At 39.6% G+C, this 20,595-nt stretch overlaps 1 protein-coding gene across 2 annotated transcripts in view; it reads right to left on the minus strand.

The window, feature by feature from the left end:
* Positions 1–20,595, minus strand: part of sbf2 (SET binding factor 2) — a 126,923-nt gene that overhangs the window by 81,955 nt on the left and 24,373 nt on the right. For both annotated transcript variants that reach the window (XM_036130721.1, XM_036130720.1), the window contains exon 2: positions 19,872–19,957. In XM_036130721.1, the coding sequence (XP_035986614.1) occupies positions 19,872–19,957 (86 nt within the window). The remainder of the gene's footprint in view (positions 1–19,871; positions 19,958–20,595) is intronic.

Consider the following 20,595-nt stretch of genomic DNA (forward strand, 5'->3'; position numbering starts at 1 on the left):
CCACTCTGGAACTTTCTCCAGAATCTCATTAAAAAGACTCTAAACTAGGAAAGTTTTCACAAAAGATTTAAGTTGGTTTGAATCTGTAGCCTTTCAAAACAACCTTGTTGTACATCGAGACCATCAACTGGCTGATGCATAAAATACAGAAAGGACACATAAAAAAAAAAGAAAGCTTAAATGGTACAAACATAAAAGCGCAACATGTGACCTGTAATCTAGAAAGGAATTTAAAAACAATAACAGAGAATAATAAAATCTCAGAATAACATTGACGAGGAGATTTAGATAGGCTTTCAGGGCAATATATTGAGGAAAACTGATGCTACAACGTGTATTTCCATGATCCCCCCCTCCCTCCACCCCATTCTTTCCTCATACATATAGAAAAACGCTCATGGCAGGAAGACAACACAATGACGGAAAGTGCAATGCAAGGTGTCAGGGGTGCGAGAGGGACTGGGAGGGGGTGAAAAGGTCAATGGCATGCTGCCTGGCCGACTTTATCTGCTCTGCAGGATGAGCAGCGGACAAAACAACCAGAGGTTTCTGCTCCAGCTGGGGAGCTTTGGCGCACGAGCGTGCACGCGCTCGTTTCCCTCAAACTTGGCTTCTTCGGTCAAGGTCATTATGACGATTACAAGAAACCAAACTGTCAACAACATGACCATAATAACACTGCTATTCAAATACTATTCAGTGGCTGCAAGAGGTTTCATCCGCTGCACCACGGCTCCGGTTTTTTATGACCTAAAGCTTTGAGGTGCCGGTTTCCAAAGCTCTGCTTCACGACTGTCGCCAACACTTTTGAGGATTTTTGCGGCAATGTTATGCAACACTCAGCACACATGGTCCAATTTAGGGTTATTTTTAGAAGACCGCGATCAAGGACAATCAATGGAAAAAAGTAATCTAGTCAAACAGTATAAAGCCATCTACCTCATTTTCAGCTTCATAAGTACCACATGTGTAGGAAATGCAACACCAGAAAAAGAACCTGCAACATAAAAGGCTAATTTTGTAGCGATACAATCCACCAATAAACTCATCTGGAAAAGTTTGCTTTAACCCCCTTTAACCCTACTGTTCACAAACATACCTTGGAGAGATTTTGTTCACTTCAGGGCAAATACTTCATCCTGAATACAAAGCATAAACTAAAAACATGCAGCAACTTTACCACATGAAACTTGTAGACAAAGGGAAATAAAATGAATCCCGCTGGGGGATTCGGCATTCCTCTGTAGGAATAAATCACATTTAAACCAATCCATCTAAAAAAAAAAAAGAAAAAAAAAGAAAAAGCATCCGGGGGGGTCTTAGCCCTTAAACACACACTGAAGTATTTCAGAGTTATTTAAAGTAGGTTAATACAACAACAAATCATCCACATCTAAAAAGAGTTCTTTTGTGAAATATAAACAAGAGCAGAAAATTCCCTTTAGTAATCCGAGGAAAGTCCAGGAATTTTCACAAATTGATTATTTACGGTTTTGAACAGCAGAACTGAAATTTCAATCGTTTTAACGGTATTAAATTCATTACTGCATAATAAACTCTACTGATGTCAGGATGACTTCCAAAACTGATGCAACAGAGTAGATGTAAGATAACTGATTCAAATAAAAAAGGGTGACGTGGTGAGCAGTGGATTCGGAGTTTTAAAAAAAATTTATTACAACATCAATTACAATCAGTCAACTGGAGCAGCATGATTTATTTAATCGCGTTCACCATCGCAATATCAGTGTTTGCAATCTCGCGACTGCAAAGAACTGCTTGGATGCGTTTGCGTATCAAATATCGACTCCCCTGCATTCTCCCTCTGCAACCCAATAATATATTGGGCCAGCTGGATGTTCTCTAAGCACCCTTGATGCAGACCACACGTACTTGCTACTAGCTAAGACGCAAATGCTCACAGAAAATGATGGGCAAATTGTAAAGATAAAAAAGGAGGAGCAAAGACATGAAAATGTGAGTTACTCCTAACCAAGATCGCCATTGCAATATTCAACAATAAGTTTGCAAATACATGTTTTCTAATATCGTCCAGGCGTACTTTCCTCTTAGAGAAAAGTGTGAAAGATCTGAGTGCAAACAGACATTATCAGACCATAATAATCTCTTCCTATTCTCACAATTCATACAGCTGGGCTCAGAAATACAAAAACAAGTCTGTGGTGCATGGTTTAAACTAGGAACTAAAGGCAAGAATTTAAAAGAAACAAAGAAGTGGATGACAACTTTTTTATATCCTTTAAGCACATTGTGTACATGGAGTCTCTAGGCGTCCATAAAATTTGACGCATGGCTCAACACAGGAGAGCTACCACCTCAGGACAAGACTCTGCTGTCCACCTACACCTTAAGGACAAAGGACACTCTTTTGAGGACCAAAATGTTCACATTTTGGACAAAGAAGAAAGATGGTTCGAAAGGGGGGGGGGGGGTTGAGGAAGCCATTTAAGTTGTGAGAAAACAACTTAAAACTTACAACACAGCTATAGGTTTGATTCCTTCCGATTTTCACCCCAATCCTCACCTCCATGCAGGTGATCACAACATTTCCCCTGTAAGCCAGGCCAATAACGACCCTAACGACTCCCCATTGCTAAGGGGTGGACCAGTTTCGGTTTAATTTGCATGTTATCTAAGCCATAACAACGCCTTTTGGGCAAAAATATAAAGCTTGGAACTCCACACTACTCCAGACGATTGAATTGTAGATGCAAAAAGTCTTCAAACTTCAGAAAAAAGTCCAGTTTTGTTTTTTCAAAATTTTTTTGGAATAAAATTTGAATCTAGTCTCTTCAGGAGCTTCGGAAATATATATCTATATTCTTTGTGGGTCATGTTTGTCAAGCCGTTCAGTTTTATCTATTCCCCCCCATTACGTTTCTCGAACAATTATGTCACAGTATATGTGCCGTGAAGCTGCTATACAAGGTCATGGACTTCAGGCTTACCTATTTCACAAATCTGCCATTTTTATTATTTTTTTCGCTGTGATTTTGTAGTCCAAGCTGAAGGATGCCAAAGCTACAAGTGGATGAGTGAAAATGTTCGGTTGATGGGTGTAACTACAACCCAATCAACTCATTACACTGCCCCCCCTAGCAGACTACAAAAATGGCCGAACAGGGTGGAGTAGAATACCGGAAGGCGATGGGACGTGAAGTTCCCTTTGCATTTAAAGAGACAGCACTAAAACTAGTTTCTCTCAGATGCACCTCAGAACAGGGACACAGGAGGAGCTTGTGAGCTACAATAATGAGGAATTCAGACCAAAGCATTGCAGTTCCATTTAATATAGACCACAATTGATGGATTAAAATGTGAAAAGGAAGGCATTAAAAAGCATATGCCCTGTTTAAGTGTACTTAGTCTTTGTAGCTTTGATTTAAAATCTGTTTGGTTTAAAAAAATAAATAAAGAAGTTTTTTTTCCTCCATCAAAGAGGGTATGTCAAAAACTAGACATTTATTTACACAAAGATTGGTTCAGTTAGATGTCCTTCAGTCTAAGAATAACATTGACGCCTTCAAATAACCTTCCACAGGGTCACATCTGGCTTTCACACAGGCTGCAGATGTGCATTTGACCTTCAAGAAACCTGGTCTTTGTTAAAGACGATAGCAGGTAAAAAGAGCCCTGCTTCTACAGCACTGTAAAAAAAAAAAAAAAAATGCAGCGAGAACAGCCTGAAGGTTGTATTCTTCCTTAAAACTCAGCGTGTCCTCAGGTCAACATCTGTGGGCAGCTGGGAGTGTTTATTAATGCCTTTTCCCTGACAGAACCGATTACATTTAAGGTTTCATTTCTTATTTTCTTACAGAAGGCTGTGCTTCAGACATTTACATTAATTCTCCAATTTCACATAACTAATAAATAAACAGGAAGGTTTTTTTTTTCTAACTGTGGCTGTTATCTTGTTTTGTCTAGAATGAGCAAACACAAAGCATCAAACCGCATTTGTGAGCGCGCGAAGCGATGCATGAAAGAGCCTGGGTAAACAGCTTCATCCTGGGCTTGTGTACCAGTACAATGGCGGTCATGTGTCAGGCTGCTGAGCCCTTCAGAGCGCAGTAAGATAATGTGCTGCAGAACAGGTGCTTCCTCCACCACCTTTTGGGAACTCTGGCCAAGTTAGAGAGCGCGCTACAGCTCTCGGTCTCACTTCTGCCTTCAATGAACTCCATTCAAACCACAACGGATTTTGTTCCTTTTGTGGAAACCCACTAATCTGGTATGAGAAGTAAATGTGAATCTGAACAAAGGCGGAAGAGTCTAATGAGCTTTCCAGAGTGTTACACACAATATATTAAAATGTTCCAATAGGGTTTAATTTATATAATTCTTTTAAATAATAACCCAATTGACACTGATAATTCGAACTTATGGTCAGTATTTCTTTAAAAGACAATCAGAACCAGGATGTTTCTGACAAAAAGCACCTTACAGCTAAACTGGATTTATATACTCGCCCAGAAAAAGAAAGAAAGAATGGGAATGAAGCCAAAACGAATACCTTAAATGACAAAGGTATAATAAGGTATTTCAATGGACCCAAAAACTGTCATGCAAATGAAAAATGTTCACACAGGTAGAAGATGTTGAGTAAAAAAAAGCATAAATGTACTATTTAAACAGAATGTTAAAGATGTACCAAGGTACTGATTAACTTAAACTTTTCAATTTCAAATAGAAGAATCAAAGTTTTGTGTGCATGTGTGTGTGTACTTGTACTTGCAGCGGAGTGAGAACATGTTATGCCCATTTTACTCGTAAAGTGAGAACCATTGTTTGGTCTTCACTTTTTTCTGGGCTAGGGGTTACATATAGGACTGATGTGTCAATTGGGTTTAGTTTAGGGTTAGGTACATACTGGTAAAGGTCAGGGTTAGGCCATGGGAAGGGCTTGAAATGAATGCAAGTCAAGGCAAGGTCCTCACTTTGAATTTAAAACAAGGATGTGTGTGTAAGTGTGTGTGTTTGGCTTTAGGCGGACAGAGCAAGAGAGGAGTAAGCAATTTGAACAAATCACCACTTTTCGTCTTCTTCACGCCCTCCAGATACGATTGGCTGTTAGCTGCACACCCACTGCCCTGATGTTGGGGCTTATAAATGCATACAATGGAAAAATATGTCACCTATTTTCACTAGGTAATAAATAATTTAGTGAGAGATATTTTTTGTGAGTCTAAAATGTCTTGTGATCTCCATCTAGCTTCAGCCGTATTTACCTACCCTTGCTTGGTGTTTTCTAAACCAGAAGAACAACCGAGTTGGACAAACACTTTGAACCACCATTCAAGCACTCCATCACTCTCACTAGCATGACAAAAAAGTCAATGAATAACACCAATATATAATATATTACTCCAAAAACTTGTGGCTTAGTGAGCACCTGTAAATGCCCTAAATCTAAGTATTTTGCATATTGCATATTTCAAACAACTAGCTTGTGTCTAGAGCAGTGTTTATCAGAAGATAAATGCTGAAAGTGATGCCAGAAAACTGGTTTTAAGGGAACATTGAAAGATGCAATCAGTTAAGTGGTTATGAGGCAATATCACCAGCTGCCATCCAAAGTGGTAACATCAGCCAGTGAACACCGATGGTAAACATGCACTGGGTAACTTTCACTATGAAGTATGCATGAATGAATTTAGGAGGCACCAGAAATATATATAAAAAAAATGCATAAATGAAAAGGAATTATTTTTTTTTCCTTGAGGTGTAAAATTTCAACATTGATTGTTTGAATATTTTTGAAGCGAGGTTCTGTGGCTGTAATATCAGTATCAACATCAACATTACTTGTAGTAGGAAAATATATCGACATGGCTTCAAAGAGAAGTATGTAGATCCTCACGCTGGTGGAAGATTAACAGCTGGTCAGAAAACCAGCACTTCTCACTCTTCCATGATCACAACGAGAAACAAAGATAAGGTAAGGATGCAATGATTGCCCTTTGCTTGAAGTTGGACAATAAATGAACAGAAATAAAACACTGGAGCCCTTTTAAAAACACATACACAACAAGTCATCTCACCATAATTATTAATCAGCACAGTAAAAGCTGTAGTCGTTCATAAACCAGTAGATGAAATATCGCTTTCTTTTACATGGTAAGGCATTTAAAACAAGCTAGACTTTTAATACTTTGAAGTAAAATTGGACTACTGAATGTTTATTTTGCATATTTTACATTGTTTGAAGACGCCATGCCGTGTTCCTAAATGCACACAAAAAATGTCATTTCCTCCAAAACTCACATCGCGCTGAAAAGGTCACACTGTTCAGTTTCTTGATCATTTGGCTCAAATATGTGATTTAATTGTGAGGTGTTGCAAGTAAAACGTATAAGTTAGGCACAGGGAGGGCAAAACTGTTTTAACACTGATGTTACTGAATAAATTATGCCATATAGTGACAGAAATGATCTGATTCTTGAGCTTAAGGCCTTGGTCTTTTATAAGCAATCATTGTAATTGATGTTTAATCTCTGTTACAATAACCACACTGCAATGTTGCAGAACGGTGATAAACAATGTCACATAGCAATGTCATTTCTCAAAAATAAAGACATTGCTAAATAAATCTGTGTGGTGTCCAGAGGGGGGTCCTGTTCATAAAAACAAGAACAGAGGAGCTATCTTTACCCGTGGTCGCTTGATCCGTGCTTAAAAATGCTGCCAGCACCTACAGAAATTTAATGTGGCCGTGACCACAATCGGGCTTTACTACAGATGTGAGTTTTCATGTTTGTCCGACGGTCTGCTAACTGGACCTGCTACACATCTGATCAAAAGCATTCCTGTACCCTGCAGATCTGAAGGTGTCATACAGCGGAGGATGTAAAGCAGATGAGGAGACGCTTGCCACACTTAAAAACACACAGCAAACGGCTAATGCAAGTCATCTCATGCGATAAAACAAGAAATATGAGAATAAAGAGGTTAACAGGGTGGCGTAGGAGTTGTACTGACTGAGTATATCGAGACAACACAGACAAAAAGATGCATTAATTAAAATATCAATTAGTAATCTGCTCAATTCCCCTAAATAGCTTATAAATGTGGCTGCTGCAGCTTACATTAGTACCATGCTGGGTGTCATCTATCTCATACAGTATTTGGTCAAACTGAGTCAGATTATTTTTGCAAAATGTCACAGAGGAAAAGGGGAAAAACAAAAATCAACCAGGACCCCCTCTGGACACCACACAGATTTATTCAGCTGTTGGCCGTTCAATGGAAAAAAAAAAAACGGTCCATGTCTGAAAGGAGCTTCAGTTTGTGTGTTTTCAGTCTCTGATGTTCTCCGGCTGAATCCCATCCTGTGTATTCCCCGTTTCCTGATCAGGAACAGTGTTTTTCAGCCTGGAAATTCCTGCCGGCTTGACAGCTCCAGCTTTGTTCCCTGATGTGTTTAGCTCTGCTGGCACATAAACCCTTGATTACTCATCTGTGGATCTTCCTGACAAACACATCATCCCATTCTCTCCCTGCCTGGAGTGGATTTCTCCTACGTGGAATGCGATGTTTAGGCTCTCTCCCCCCCTCACCCCCCCTCTCTCAGTTTTGCAAAACACGGTTAGGACCGACGTGCACTGTGACATGTCGAGTTATGGTCACTTGAGCCGGTCTATAAGGAGAAACAATTAAGCCTGCATTCTTTCACCGGCACGCGGCCTGGCGCGGAGCCTAAAGCCGGACTAACTCCGGCTGCTGATTGAGAACGATCCATTTAAGCTTGGTCATGATTTCGCTTATGCAAATTTACTGCGAGAGCAAAGCTAGAGTAATGACTCGGTGCTCCGTCACCCACAGCGAGCCAGAACTGAACCCCTAAAATTCCTGGATAAGACCCTCAAGTATTTTTTCTTAAAACATTGCTAATTCCTTAAATTGCGACTTAGGCACATATCTACCCCCTGACACCAGCAGGTCACACATTTTCTAAACGGCTCCGTTATCCTTCCTGGAAGCGAGAGCAACGGTTCCCCTCATTACAGCCGGGATTTTGAGGGAGCAGCAAGGAGTTCAACAAGTCGACATTCTCGACAGCAGAGATGACGCAAATATTTACAAGTCGGTCAAATCAGGTCACGCTCCTTCATCAGACGGACCTGGAGCCTGGATTCCCAAAAAAAAAAAAAAAAAACCTTATGGCAGAACGCACAAGGTGGGCTTAAGGCAGGGGTGTCAAACTCATTTTGGTTTAGGGACCGCATTCAGCTTAATCTGATCTCAAGAGGGCCACACTAGTAAACTCATTGCAAGATTAAATAGAACTAATAAATGTGGACTTGATTTTTATATTAAATTAATATCACTTTTACAATATATATTATGAATAACCTCAGCGTTTTTAAGAAAAGTATGTGCAATTTCAACAATACTTTTACACAGTTAAACATTTACTTAAGTGCATTATGCATAAGAACTGATCACAGTGATTGTACAATGTTGAAAAACATTTATTCACATTTTTTGGAACTTAAAAATGTTTTTCATGTTTTTTTCAATAATTGTTTTATCATTCTCTTCCTTTTATCTTGTCCACTTGTGAAAGTCAAATCTGATGAGCTCTTTGTGGCATCTTATTGCCACATTATCGTTTTTTTTTATAACGATAATGCATTTAGCCACAAGGCGGGACTAAATTGTTCGGCGGGCCAGATCCGGCCCGCGGGCCGTATGTTTGACATCTCTGGCTTAAGGCGTTTTCACCATCAAGGTTATGACTGCAGGACTGTAAGAAAAAAGATTTTACCGCAATTTCAACATTGTTTATTCAGTGTATGCGCGCAAATGCTTCAAACTCTGCCGTGTGCTCAGGACAAGCAGAGGAGGTTACAATAAATTTGCCTCGATTAATCAGACCTTCTTTCCATCATCGTCTATCTTGTAAACAGCCTCTTGCATAATGTATATCTCAATAGTTAGTCCTTCGCGCCTTTCTTCATACTCCCTCACTGAGCGGCAGGAGCAAGAGCCGGTTATAGCCTGACGCAGAGATTTCGGACTGTGGGAGGATCCCACACATGCATGAGGAGAATATGCAGACTCCATACATGCACGGCGGTCCCTGGGGGAGAGCGAACCGGGCCATGGCTGCCAAAAGCTTGACTAGCATTGAGTTTGAAGCCTGGGTCCATGCTGTTCACCGTCACATACTCTGATCCCACCTTTAGAGGATGGGGATCAGTCAAAGGTGGACAGCATTACCAACTGCTGGGGGTTACATATAAACGCCACTATACTGTCAAGTTTCAAAATGTCGATTTTAAAAAAAATGTCTTTGTGATTTTTGGCAATCTTAAAAGGTTGATAAAACCGATAAATGGGTCAAGATGCTGAAATTATAACCAATTATTGGCCTCGACACAAAAAAAGCAATCATTCATTTGCGAGTGTCTCTTCAGGCACACAGGAATTTGACCTCTGCGTTTAGCTTGTCTGTATGCGGCGAGCACACACGCAACGAGCAAGGAGACCGTCACTGGACAGTAAGCATCCTAAGAGCTGTACAGAAAATCCCCCTTGGTGGTCGAGATGAGATTGGCGTGTCAAATGTCGGTCGAGGCAGATGACCGTTCATACTGAGCCCGGTTCTGCTGGAGGTTTTTCCTTCCCGCTAATGGGTGGTTTTTCTTTCCACTGTCGCTTCATGCTTGCTCAGTATGAGGGATTGCTGCAAAGCCATGGACAATGCAGACGACTCTTCCTGTGGCTCTACGCTTCTTCAGGAGTGAATGCTACTTGTCGGGACTTTGATGCAATCAACTGGTTCCCTTATATAGGAAATTTTTGACCAATCTGTATAATCTGACTGATTTTGACTTTGTAAAGTGCCTCGAGATGACATGCTTCATAAATTGGCGCTATATAAATAAAATTTAATTGAACTGAATTGAAAAAAACAAAAGGAACAATCAAAATGTTAGGAAACTAAAAGGTGAGAACCAAATGTTTTAAACAGGTTGTGCTAAACTCTCTTGAGATTGCGTGATCCATTGATTGCTACACTTTCATCCCATCTCCGAGCTTTAAAAAAAACACACTCTGCCCGCTTGTCTTTTGTGGCGTTAAAGAAATAAGGGCTTCTTCTTGAACTTCCAGCGGAGGCGAGGATCTCATTTCCGAACACGCCGCCTCGGTCTTTGACATATGATCAAACGGGGCCGATGCGAGCGTATATATCTTTGGAGACGTTTTGTTTTTCTGCCAGGGAATTATGACTTCAGAGGAGACGGCAGGAATGAGCCAGTTGACTGAACGCCGTCTGCAGGGTACATGTAATGGGCTGACCTTCATGTTTAACACTGAACTCTGCAGCACTTAGGAATGTGTCTGACCTCTCGGGCGTAGCTTTCAAGGCATCTGTCTTCACCCGCATCCACAAATCCGAACGGCGAGCCGAGCTGTCACGCAAACCCGCCGTTTGCAACGTCTGCCGACGCTCGTTTCAATTAGAGGCAATAAGATGGATTTCAACCTCAATTATCCTTTGGGGAAAAGAAATGTCAATGTGCCGTCATGCCATTTGGTCAGCATGAGGTTGACCTCAGGAGAAATCGTTTTCTCTATTGCAGTTTGATTTTCCAAGGGAATTGTTCCTGTGCAGAAGAGCAAGTCATGCTTTTCAGCCAAGCTTACATAAATGAGAAGTTGGGAAAATAAACTGGCATTTTGTTTATGCGGTATTAGATAATCATGTTGGAAGTACATGACTGGAAGTTGAAGGATTTGATTCCGATCGGACATTTTAAACGATTGCTCAAAAGTTTGGAAATGAGATCTATGGTTTGTAACTGTTTTATGAAATTCTAATTTAGATAGATGTTATTGTAAACTGTAATGTAAATTGTAATGTAATCTTTTGCCACTATCTTGGCCAGGACTCCCTTGAAAAAGAGATTGTTAATCTCAATGGGACTTTTCCTGGTTAAATAAAGGAATAATAATAATAATAATAATAATAATAATAATAATGATTGCTCTAATGGTTTTATTAGCATAAAAAAATAATAAAAGACAAAACTGACGGAAATTTCCTAGAGTAATACCAATTAATATTAATTAATTGTTGGTTTTGGTTTAAATAATAATAATAATAATAATAATAATAATAATAATAATAAAGCTGTGCATTTTGTTATTAATAACCAAATGGTAAATGGTAACAATAGTCACCTTAAATGAAAAAAGTCAGGGGCTCTTTTCTGTGTTGAGAAATCCAAATTGGGTCACGTCATGTTATGTCATGTTATCTAACGGCACCGCTTCAAAACCGTGTTACAAATCATTGCTAAAATCCAACCGTCAGCACGGGTTCGTGCTAAAACAAGCAGGTGAGATTTCTGATTTTTAGGTAACCGGTGGCAAAAAATTTACAAAAGCACCTTTTTTAAAACCAAAAAGTGTAATGAATAAATTTTTGAAGCTTTAACCAAAGAGAAAAGTTAAACAGGAATGCAGAAACTATGAGTTACTGCACCACTGAGTTCTCAGCACAATCCTTTAGTACAACTGCACACCCATGTGTCTGTAGGAATAAAGGTAGGTTAATCAATCTGTTTTACTGTAGTGTGCTTATTTTGGATTAAACCATTTTTGTAAAAACAGAGCTTTATGGCTCTGACCTGCTAATCCCAAATTTGACCAAATTATATTTCCCCCCCTGGCCTAAATGCACAGCCCCATATTTAGCCAGGATGGTGGTGAAGGAGTGATGATGTGGGCTCGCTACAGGAGCTCAGCGCCTTGCGGTCACGGATTCGATCGTGACATCCCCTGTCGGTGATATGGCGACCATCTGCCCTGCAGCTGCGGCTTGTTTGAAACTGGGTCATAAACAGGACAGTGATCCAAGACCCAACAGCAAATTTAGCACTGTGACGATATAAATATGTTGTCTAAAGGAAACCTATGTTATAAACATTCACGTACATCATGTATTAAACAAAGGGTGCCGGTAATTAAACAAGCAATCTGAGCAAATAAACAGAGCGAGTGAAAAGTCATTCCAGGGATTCTTTGCTGCATATGCGGCAACTGTAACTCGGATATTTACTTATTTTGCTGAAAGCCATCTGGTGGTAAACCCAAACAGCAAACTAAAGACACCAAGTGTGAACATTAGCTAGACAGTGGGCCAGTGAAAGAGCAGCTGACATTTTAACCAGCGTAGTTGGAAACTTTCCACTTAATTATGGATGATTTTCTTAGTGAGCACACATGATTTATTTCCAAGAAAACTGCTCAGTGTAAAACCAACACATATGACTTTTGCTTCATTATAAAACACGACCTTGAGGCACATAATTTGGTTAAAATCTTTCCAACACGAGGCCTACAGCATAAATTACTGCGTTCCTTGCATGAATGGTCCTAGCATGAATGCTGCCCTGCGGGTGTCCGTGCTTTGAGTTTAAAAGAATGAGACTAGAGGAGATTTCTCATATATATATATATATATATATATATATATATATATATATATATATATATATATATATATATATATATATATATATATATATATATATATATATATATATATATATATATAAAGACACTCCTGCTGTTTTCACAAATAGGGTTCACACATTATGACTATATACAGTCATATTCAGTAAATTATACATTTCTAAGAGGCTTGTTGTCAGATTAAACGTAGCTGTTGATAGAAACAACAAACTTTAAACCGGTGCTAATCATACTTTTCATTAAGCCCTCACTTCTGCAAGAACGATAGTTTTAATTTTTTACTGGTCTGGTACAATGTTCTAATCTTAAATATGCACTGCTCAAAAAATAAAGTGTACACTAAAATAACACATCCTACATCTGAATTAATTAAATATTCTTATATATTATAATACTTTGGACTTTACATAGTTGAATGTGCTGGAAACAAAATCCCACAAAAATGTTTATTGGGAAGCAAAGTTATTAACCCGGTCTGGAATTTGAGCCACACTCAGATTAAAGTGGAAAAAGACACTACAGGCAGATCCAACTTTCATGTAATGTCCTTAAGACAAAATGAGGCTCAGTAACATGTGTGGCCTCCACGTGCCACATGCCTGTATGACCTCCCTATAATGTCCTGGGCAGCTCCTGATGAGGTGGTGGAAGGTCTCCTGACGGATCTCCTCCCAGGCCTTGACTAACGCATCCACCAACTCCTGGACAGTCTCTGATGCAGACTCTGTCCCATGCGCTCAGTGTGAACCTGCTTTCATCTGTGAAGAGCACATGGCACCAGTGACAAATTTGCCCATCTTGGTGTTCTCTGGTAAATGCCAAACATCCTGCATGATGTTGGGCTGTAAGCAAAACCCCCATCTGTGGACGCCGGGCCCTCATACCACCCTCATGGAGTCTGTTTCTGATCGTTTGAGCAGACACATGCACATTTGTGGCCTGCTGGAGGTCATTTTGCAGAACTCTGGCGGTGCTCCTCCTGTTCCTCCTTGCACAAAGTTGGAGGATGCGGTCCTGCTGCAGGGTTGTTGCCCTCCTACAGCCTCCTCCACGTCTCCTGATGCTCTGGCCTGTCTCCTTGTAGCTCCTCCATGCTCTGGACACTACGCTGACAGACACAGCAAACCTTCTTACCAAAGCTCACATTGATGTGCCATCCTGGATGAACTGCACTACCTGAGCTACTTGTGTGGGTTATAGACTCCGTCTCTTGCTACCACTAGCATGAAAGCACCACCAGCATTCAAAAGTGACCAAAACATCACTTAAGATAATAGCCTATTATTAATAAAAAAAAAAAAAATGCAGATTTCTTTCATATTTCATCCATTCACTTGTGGGCTTTGTGTATTTACTATCTTACTTTGAATGATAAAAAAATATATAAATAAAATATATATAACAGGTCACTTATATTTTATTAGATCTAATCCTGCTTTGCTCACACTCTGTTACAACAGATCACCTGTTTCTTCCACAGCAGCAATCCCCTCATCACTACAGGCTCTGCTTCTGACACTAAATCACATTTTGAAACAGGGCTGGGCCTTTATCGTATCGTTTTATCGTTATCTTGAAAAATTCCTTATCGTGATAAGAATTTGGATTTGTCTTGACGATAAAATCCAATTAGTGGTTGCATCTTACTATTATTTAAACTATTCAAAATTACATTATGAGCCACACAATGACACAATTCAATGACTTGATAATTAACTTGTACGGTGGTTTGAGGCAAAGTTCAACATCTATCCTTAGTCATTTCATTCTCCTCATTTGACGTTTCAAACCACGAGCTCATTTCATTGAAAAAGCTGACAATTTTTGCACATTTAGCAGCGCCGTTTTCAGAGCTTTCATCTTTAATTCAAACTTTCTCCGCGCTGCTGGTGGAGGTGGAGGCAGCCAGCCCAGGGATAGCGGTAACAGCGTAGCGAACGTGTTCTGCTTTACAGTGCAATGACTAATAGCGGCCCAAAAAAATTAAAATAAAATGAATTAAAAAAATACAATAAATGTATTTTAAAAAAGCAAAATACTGCCCAAATATCAGACCGGCTCACCGGGAATTGTCCCGGTCCTCCCGATTAGCCACTTCGGATCAGGGGCCATTTGTTTTCCGAAGGTTTTAAACATGAAAACTGTTTTGTTCACACACTGTACATCAGTGTCAAACTAACCCAACAAAAAAAAAAAAAAAAAAACAGCAACCAGAACCGCTGGGACCATTTTATGATTAACCATCTAACCGTTTACCATAATGTGCACACAAATGATAAATAGGAGCCGCTGCTGACGACGTGTATTGAAATGAAAACAAAACGCGGGGCTCAGAATACCAACATCAAAACATCTAAAAATACTGGAACTTATAAAACCCATCACGAGACTAATTATCTATTATAACGTTAAAATCACTGCTAAAATGTGGTACGGCTAGCCAAAACTGTTTGTGCATATTTAACCTTAATAGCTTTAATCATCACAAAACCGTCTTCAGATGGGTTTCTCTGCCACATGATGTGTCTGAAACTCATAAAAATGCCTTAGAAATAAAAATGAAGAGCAAAATAGCAGTTTGTGACCACTAATTCATCTCATTTAGCCATTATCCTTCAGTTTAGTGGAATTTACACATTAAAAACCTCACCCGAACTCGTCCCACACCCCCTGCGGTACCTTCCTGTGAACCCCTGACCAGTTACAGTAAGCCAAGCGCCCCTGCATCGATGCTAGAGGGTGAAGTGATGGAAATTTACTAGGTGCATGTAGCACTGACCTCTGTCCACAGACCTGGCTCATCCACAACAGATGAGGATTTGAGCTGGTTCCTATCATCATCACTTGCCTGTAAAGATTAGAAACACATTTTTCCGAGCACAAGTTGTAAACGCTTTTTCCTGGTGCATTCCTCATCTGTGGCTATTTAGTTTGCTGGGGGCCTGTTGTGACCGCAAAATGCTTTTCGTGCTGAGCTTGATCCACTGTTTTCTACAGATGTGTTTGTTAAAAAAAAAAAAGTCTTTTTCTTTTTCATGAAGAGGAGAAAAATCTGCAAATAATAATGGTTTACATACCAGCCCAAAATGGAGCCAAAATGCAAATTGCTAAGTGGGTCTGTTAAACACTATGGTGTATCATCATTAAAGCTTCAAAGAAAGGAATTTCTGTCATTTGGCTTCAAACCAAATTTTGTCACAAAACACGTAGCCGGAAAGAACATTTTGAGAAGAGCCTCCTCTTTCCTGTCCTTGCTTTTTTTCTATTTGTTGTTTTTCCTTCAAGACAATTGGCAGTTTATCTACAAAACAAACAAAGGAATCATCAACGTGTTCTGCCAATCAGCCAATCACCTAAAATATTATTAAAAACACAGCGCATCCCAGAAGCAAATGAGGTTAAATCAACAATGCTAATAAGATCAACCCCAGTTTGAGAAAATCAGGGCCTTATTTTTTTTTTTTTTTTTTTTTACTTTTTTCCTTCTCCATTTTAATCCCATCCCATTTAAAATGGTATGCAACGGTCCCGCGTGACATCTGGAAACACTAGACCAAAAGATTGAGCTAAACTTGTTGCAGGGTTACTATATTTAGAGAAACGGGGGACAAGATACTTGAGGGATGATGCTGAGCGAGTGGCGCCACCCTGATTCATCCCCCCAGAGTCATTAAAGACAATATACGAGTTCCGACCTCATCATAAAGACATCCAGCGCCCAAAATAACAGCAAAGAGCACCAAATTTTAGAGAGTCCTTGTCACAGTTAATAACTATCAGCGTCGCTTTGTGGCGCGACACGTCTCGGGTCATCTCTGAGCAGCGGCACGCAACGAGACGCATTCCTGATGGCCACCAACAGACTCAAGTGGCTCGTGCAGGAAGATGCCTGCGTGACACTCAAACCTCCCGGCCACTAAATGAATATTTGTGGCAGAATAACGGTCCTGTTTGCTCTGAGCTGCCTCATAAATACCGTTGTATAAACAATAAATAGTTCTTTTTTTTTTTTTGTTACCCATGTCTGCACAGAGAAAAACAATCTATACTGTAGCTGCAACTAAGTCAACATGCTTCTAAACATGAACGGCATGTTCCCCAAATCCCGACAATAAGCCACACATCTAACAGGTTTCCTTTATACAGAGAGAAACCGTATGGCCCCCCGCTGCGTCTGCCTTTTATGTGCTAAAAATACCAGCACATGTCGCAGGCCAGGGGGGGCGGGTGGGGCCTGGAAAACCCATGTATACCAGGGTTTCTTTAACCTACGGATGGGGTGAGAGTGAAAATAACAGCGATTTGAATCAACGGTGCTGCCAAACAAGACATAAATGTCTGACGTGATGAAAGGAAAGCCTAATGTCACTCCCTGTCTCTACAACCCTAAGCAAAAAAAAATAGGACAAATCCAGCAAGACACAGATGTAGGAAGATTTAAAGAGCGTTAACAGGGCTGAAGCTGACTGGATGTGAAGCTACAGTCTTCGGGTAAAACTTAACCGCACACTGCCGGCACATTCAACCGAGTATTAAGGGGTAAAATTAATAATATGACAAAAAAGTCCTAGGTCAATAAAGTAAAAAAAAACCCAAACAAACACAAAAGTGATAATTTTATGAGAAAAATGTCATATTATGAGAATTAAGAGGAAACATTTCCAGAATAGTCACAGTTTGCAGAATTATTTCACTCCTGGAGTAATAGGGCCAGGTTAGATTATTTTAAATATTTTTATTCTTTAGGAGAATAAATTCAGGAGAATGAAGCTAAAGGGATACGAAAATAAACTTGTAATATTACAAAAACAAAAATACTATGAATACAAAGTATATTCAGAGATTAAAGCCCCTCTGATACTGTTTAAGTGACTGAGTAACTGCAGATTTGCCACATTAAAGATGGCGGACGCTCTGACGCATCGCAGCATAGGCAGAACCCGCCCAATGACGCGTCTACGTATATAATGTCTATGCGTACAACTGTCAATACGACACGGATGTTTGAGAGCAACACCAAAAAAAAAAAATCAGGAAGTTGTTGAACGTGCATCAGTGCAGCTATATAAACCTCCCGAACAACATAAGCTAATGCTAGCTGGTATTGGCTTGACGAACAGCCCCCTTCAAGCTGAAGGCCTTGTGCTCACTGCCTGGCACCATGGAGCTCGACTGGCATTAGCGTTGACACATCCGGACTGGCGGCCTGTTCTTTTAACAGATGAGAGCAGGTTCACTCATGCGACGGATGTGAAAGGGTTTGGACAAGCTGCTGTGAATGTCATGCTGCTAATGGGTGTTGGGTCAGTGTTGGTCTGTACAGGATAAATGATGGCACCCCGACACCCACTAGATATCGGGATGAAAGCCTAAGACCCATTTTTAGCCCCTTCTCTGGTGCAGCAGATCCCGGCCTCCGCCTGGTGCATGATAACACCCGACCTCATGTGGCAAGAGTGTGCAGGCAGTTCCTGGAGGATGAAATGATTGATACCGCTGACTGGTCTTAATGCTCTCCAGACCACAATCTGATAGAACATCTCTGGGACATCATGTTTCAGTCCACCAGGTTGTACCTCAGACTGTCCAGGAGTTCAGTGATGCTCTAGTCAGGAGATACCCCAGGAATCCATCCATCATCTCATAGGGAGCGTACCCTGACGTAAGGCATGCATACAAACTACTCAAGATAATTTTTAAATGCTGCAACAACACTTCAGGAATTTAGACTAGCTTGTTGAATAAGGTTTTTTTTTAGTTTCACTTTCTCTACGATTTAGGATTAAGCCCTCTGTGGGTTGATCATTTTCATTTTAATCAAATGATGTGACATCCTGTTGTACCCAACACATCACCCTTTTGATATGAGATCCGACGATTTCAAAGGTTTATTTTAATTTATTCGAGTAGCGTATATATTTAGTTATCATTTATTTTAATAAACCACATTTCTTGCAATGATAACATTTACCTGGCAGTGAAAAAAGACAAAATATACTTGGATCCAAAATTATTTTAGTTTTTCTGTTTCTATTATTCTCTCTCGCCAAGCTGAAGTGATTTAAAAAACTCGCTTTGAGCCAAACTAGCTTATGTTGAATCATATAAACTACATATGCAATACATTAAGAAATAACATTTTTAGGATCTAGTCCAAATTGTTAGATAATTAAAATGAGAACTTTAATAGGGCTATGAGACAATTTCTTAAGGTATAACTTAAATAAACTAGCTTATAAAACTTATGGTTAACTTAACTTGAAATACTAATTTTGTAATCATAATCTAAAACAAAATTTGACTAAACAAAGTTAATGATTTTCTTGTAAAAGTAGCTAAAGTTATAGGATTTTCACATCCCTCCATGCGTTCATGTCTTTAACGTTAACTTCCCTGGTTTGCTAGCTTCAAGCTAAGCTAACTAGCATGTTGGACCATACATTGTTATTATCACAATTTCAAATGAAATTACACATTTATTATTATTCATCACATCTGCATGGGGTGCCATGAGAAGGATTCCCCTCTCCAAACAGATTCATGTAAACTTCACATTGCTGTCGTTACAAATTGCAAACCTGAGTGCTGATGATCCCCTAACTTGTTAAACAGAGAGAAAAAGAAAAAAAGTAAAGACTCCAGTCATTGCTGTACGGACTGTGAGCAGAAATTGAAACCATAAGGATGATCAATGTTAGAATGTAAAGTACATGTCTTACTTCCCAGTCGACTGCCAAAAGAGTCTTACTTAGTCATTAGGAGCTTATCAGTACTGCTAAGTTTAAATGAACAAAACAGATACAAGACAGACGCTAATGTCCTGGGCAGTGTGATCCCGTCAACTGTGGATGTTTTCCCTTGGGGACTGACAGTTTTTCCCCATTCCTGATAAGAAAATATTTCCTATATCTATTGGATTGTCCATGTAAGGATAACAGACCTCCTGTCAAAGACCCCGTGGGGCCTCCGGTCAGATGAGGAGGGACCAAACTAAAACCAGGCAGCTCATTCTGTTCACATCGCTGGAAAAGACTGAGAAACACAGGAATCGAAACCAGATACGTTGGGCATAAAGTGAAAGGCGATTGTGATGTGATGAAAGTTTCCTTAATTAGCGAGCACGGAGTCAAATGAAAACCAGATTTAGTAAAAAAAAAACAAAAAAAAAAAACGGTGATAACTAACAGGAAATGCCAATAACTACAGCTCAACTTCCACAGGGCAAATGTGTCAAATGTCATTCCTTTACTTTGGCTGAAAGCACACATAGGACTACTGCATATTGTTGAGCGTTTAATTAAAAAAAGCATTTTGATAATTAACTGTTTCAGTAATTTTGAGTAATCTATAAAGTTGTTAAAACTCACCATCTCCACTCCTTGAGGAAAGGCGGTTCCCTCCCAGTCCTTCTTGGGAAACCGCTGAATAATCTTCCCACATCCCTCTCCTGAGCCTGCGCATTAAGGAACAAATATCAGTCAGATGAAAACAAGTTACTGTAAATTACAGTTACTGTAAATTAAAACAGCCCAACAAACGGGAAAGAGTTAAATTTGTAGAGTCATTTTAACACGTCTGTCAACACCACAGCCACATGTTTCCTATGTAAACTTTTAGGCCTTTAATATTAGTCTGGGAATTGCTTTTAATATTCAAAAGGTGCTTGTCACGTATCTGTTTGAAATTTAAGGTTTTAGCACAGTTAATACAGGAGAAAACATTCATGTCACAATACACAGGAACGTACGCAGAAATTTAATTAGATACAGTAACTAATATTCTAATTATATCTGATCATCTGGTACAAGAGGAAGTCCAATCAAATTATATTTACGATTAAATTATGACTATGGACTGGAAGCAGCGTGAAACTAGACCAAAAAAAAAAAGACAAGAACTGAAAAAAAATGCATGCTAATCATCAAAAACAGTCATTATCAGAGGTTTTAACTTGCAAGGGAAAGTAAACTCCAGATCCATAAAAATATTTTAGGGCAAAATAACTGCAGCACAAAAAAAATAAAAAATAATAATAATAATTATACGGAGTAAATTTCAACTACCACTGCAACTGGTTTATCATCCTGTTTG

This window comes from Fundulus heteroclitus, unplaced genomic scaffold (assembly GCF_011125445.2).
Source record: "Fundulus heteroclitus isolate FHET01 unplaced genomic scaffold, MU-UCD_Fhet_4.1 scaffold_38, whole genome shotgun sequence".
Classification (NCBI taxonomy): domain Eukaryota; kingdom Metazoa; phylum Chordata; class Actinopteri; order Cyprinodontiformes; family Fundulidae; genus Fundulus; species Fundulus heteroclitus.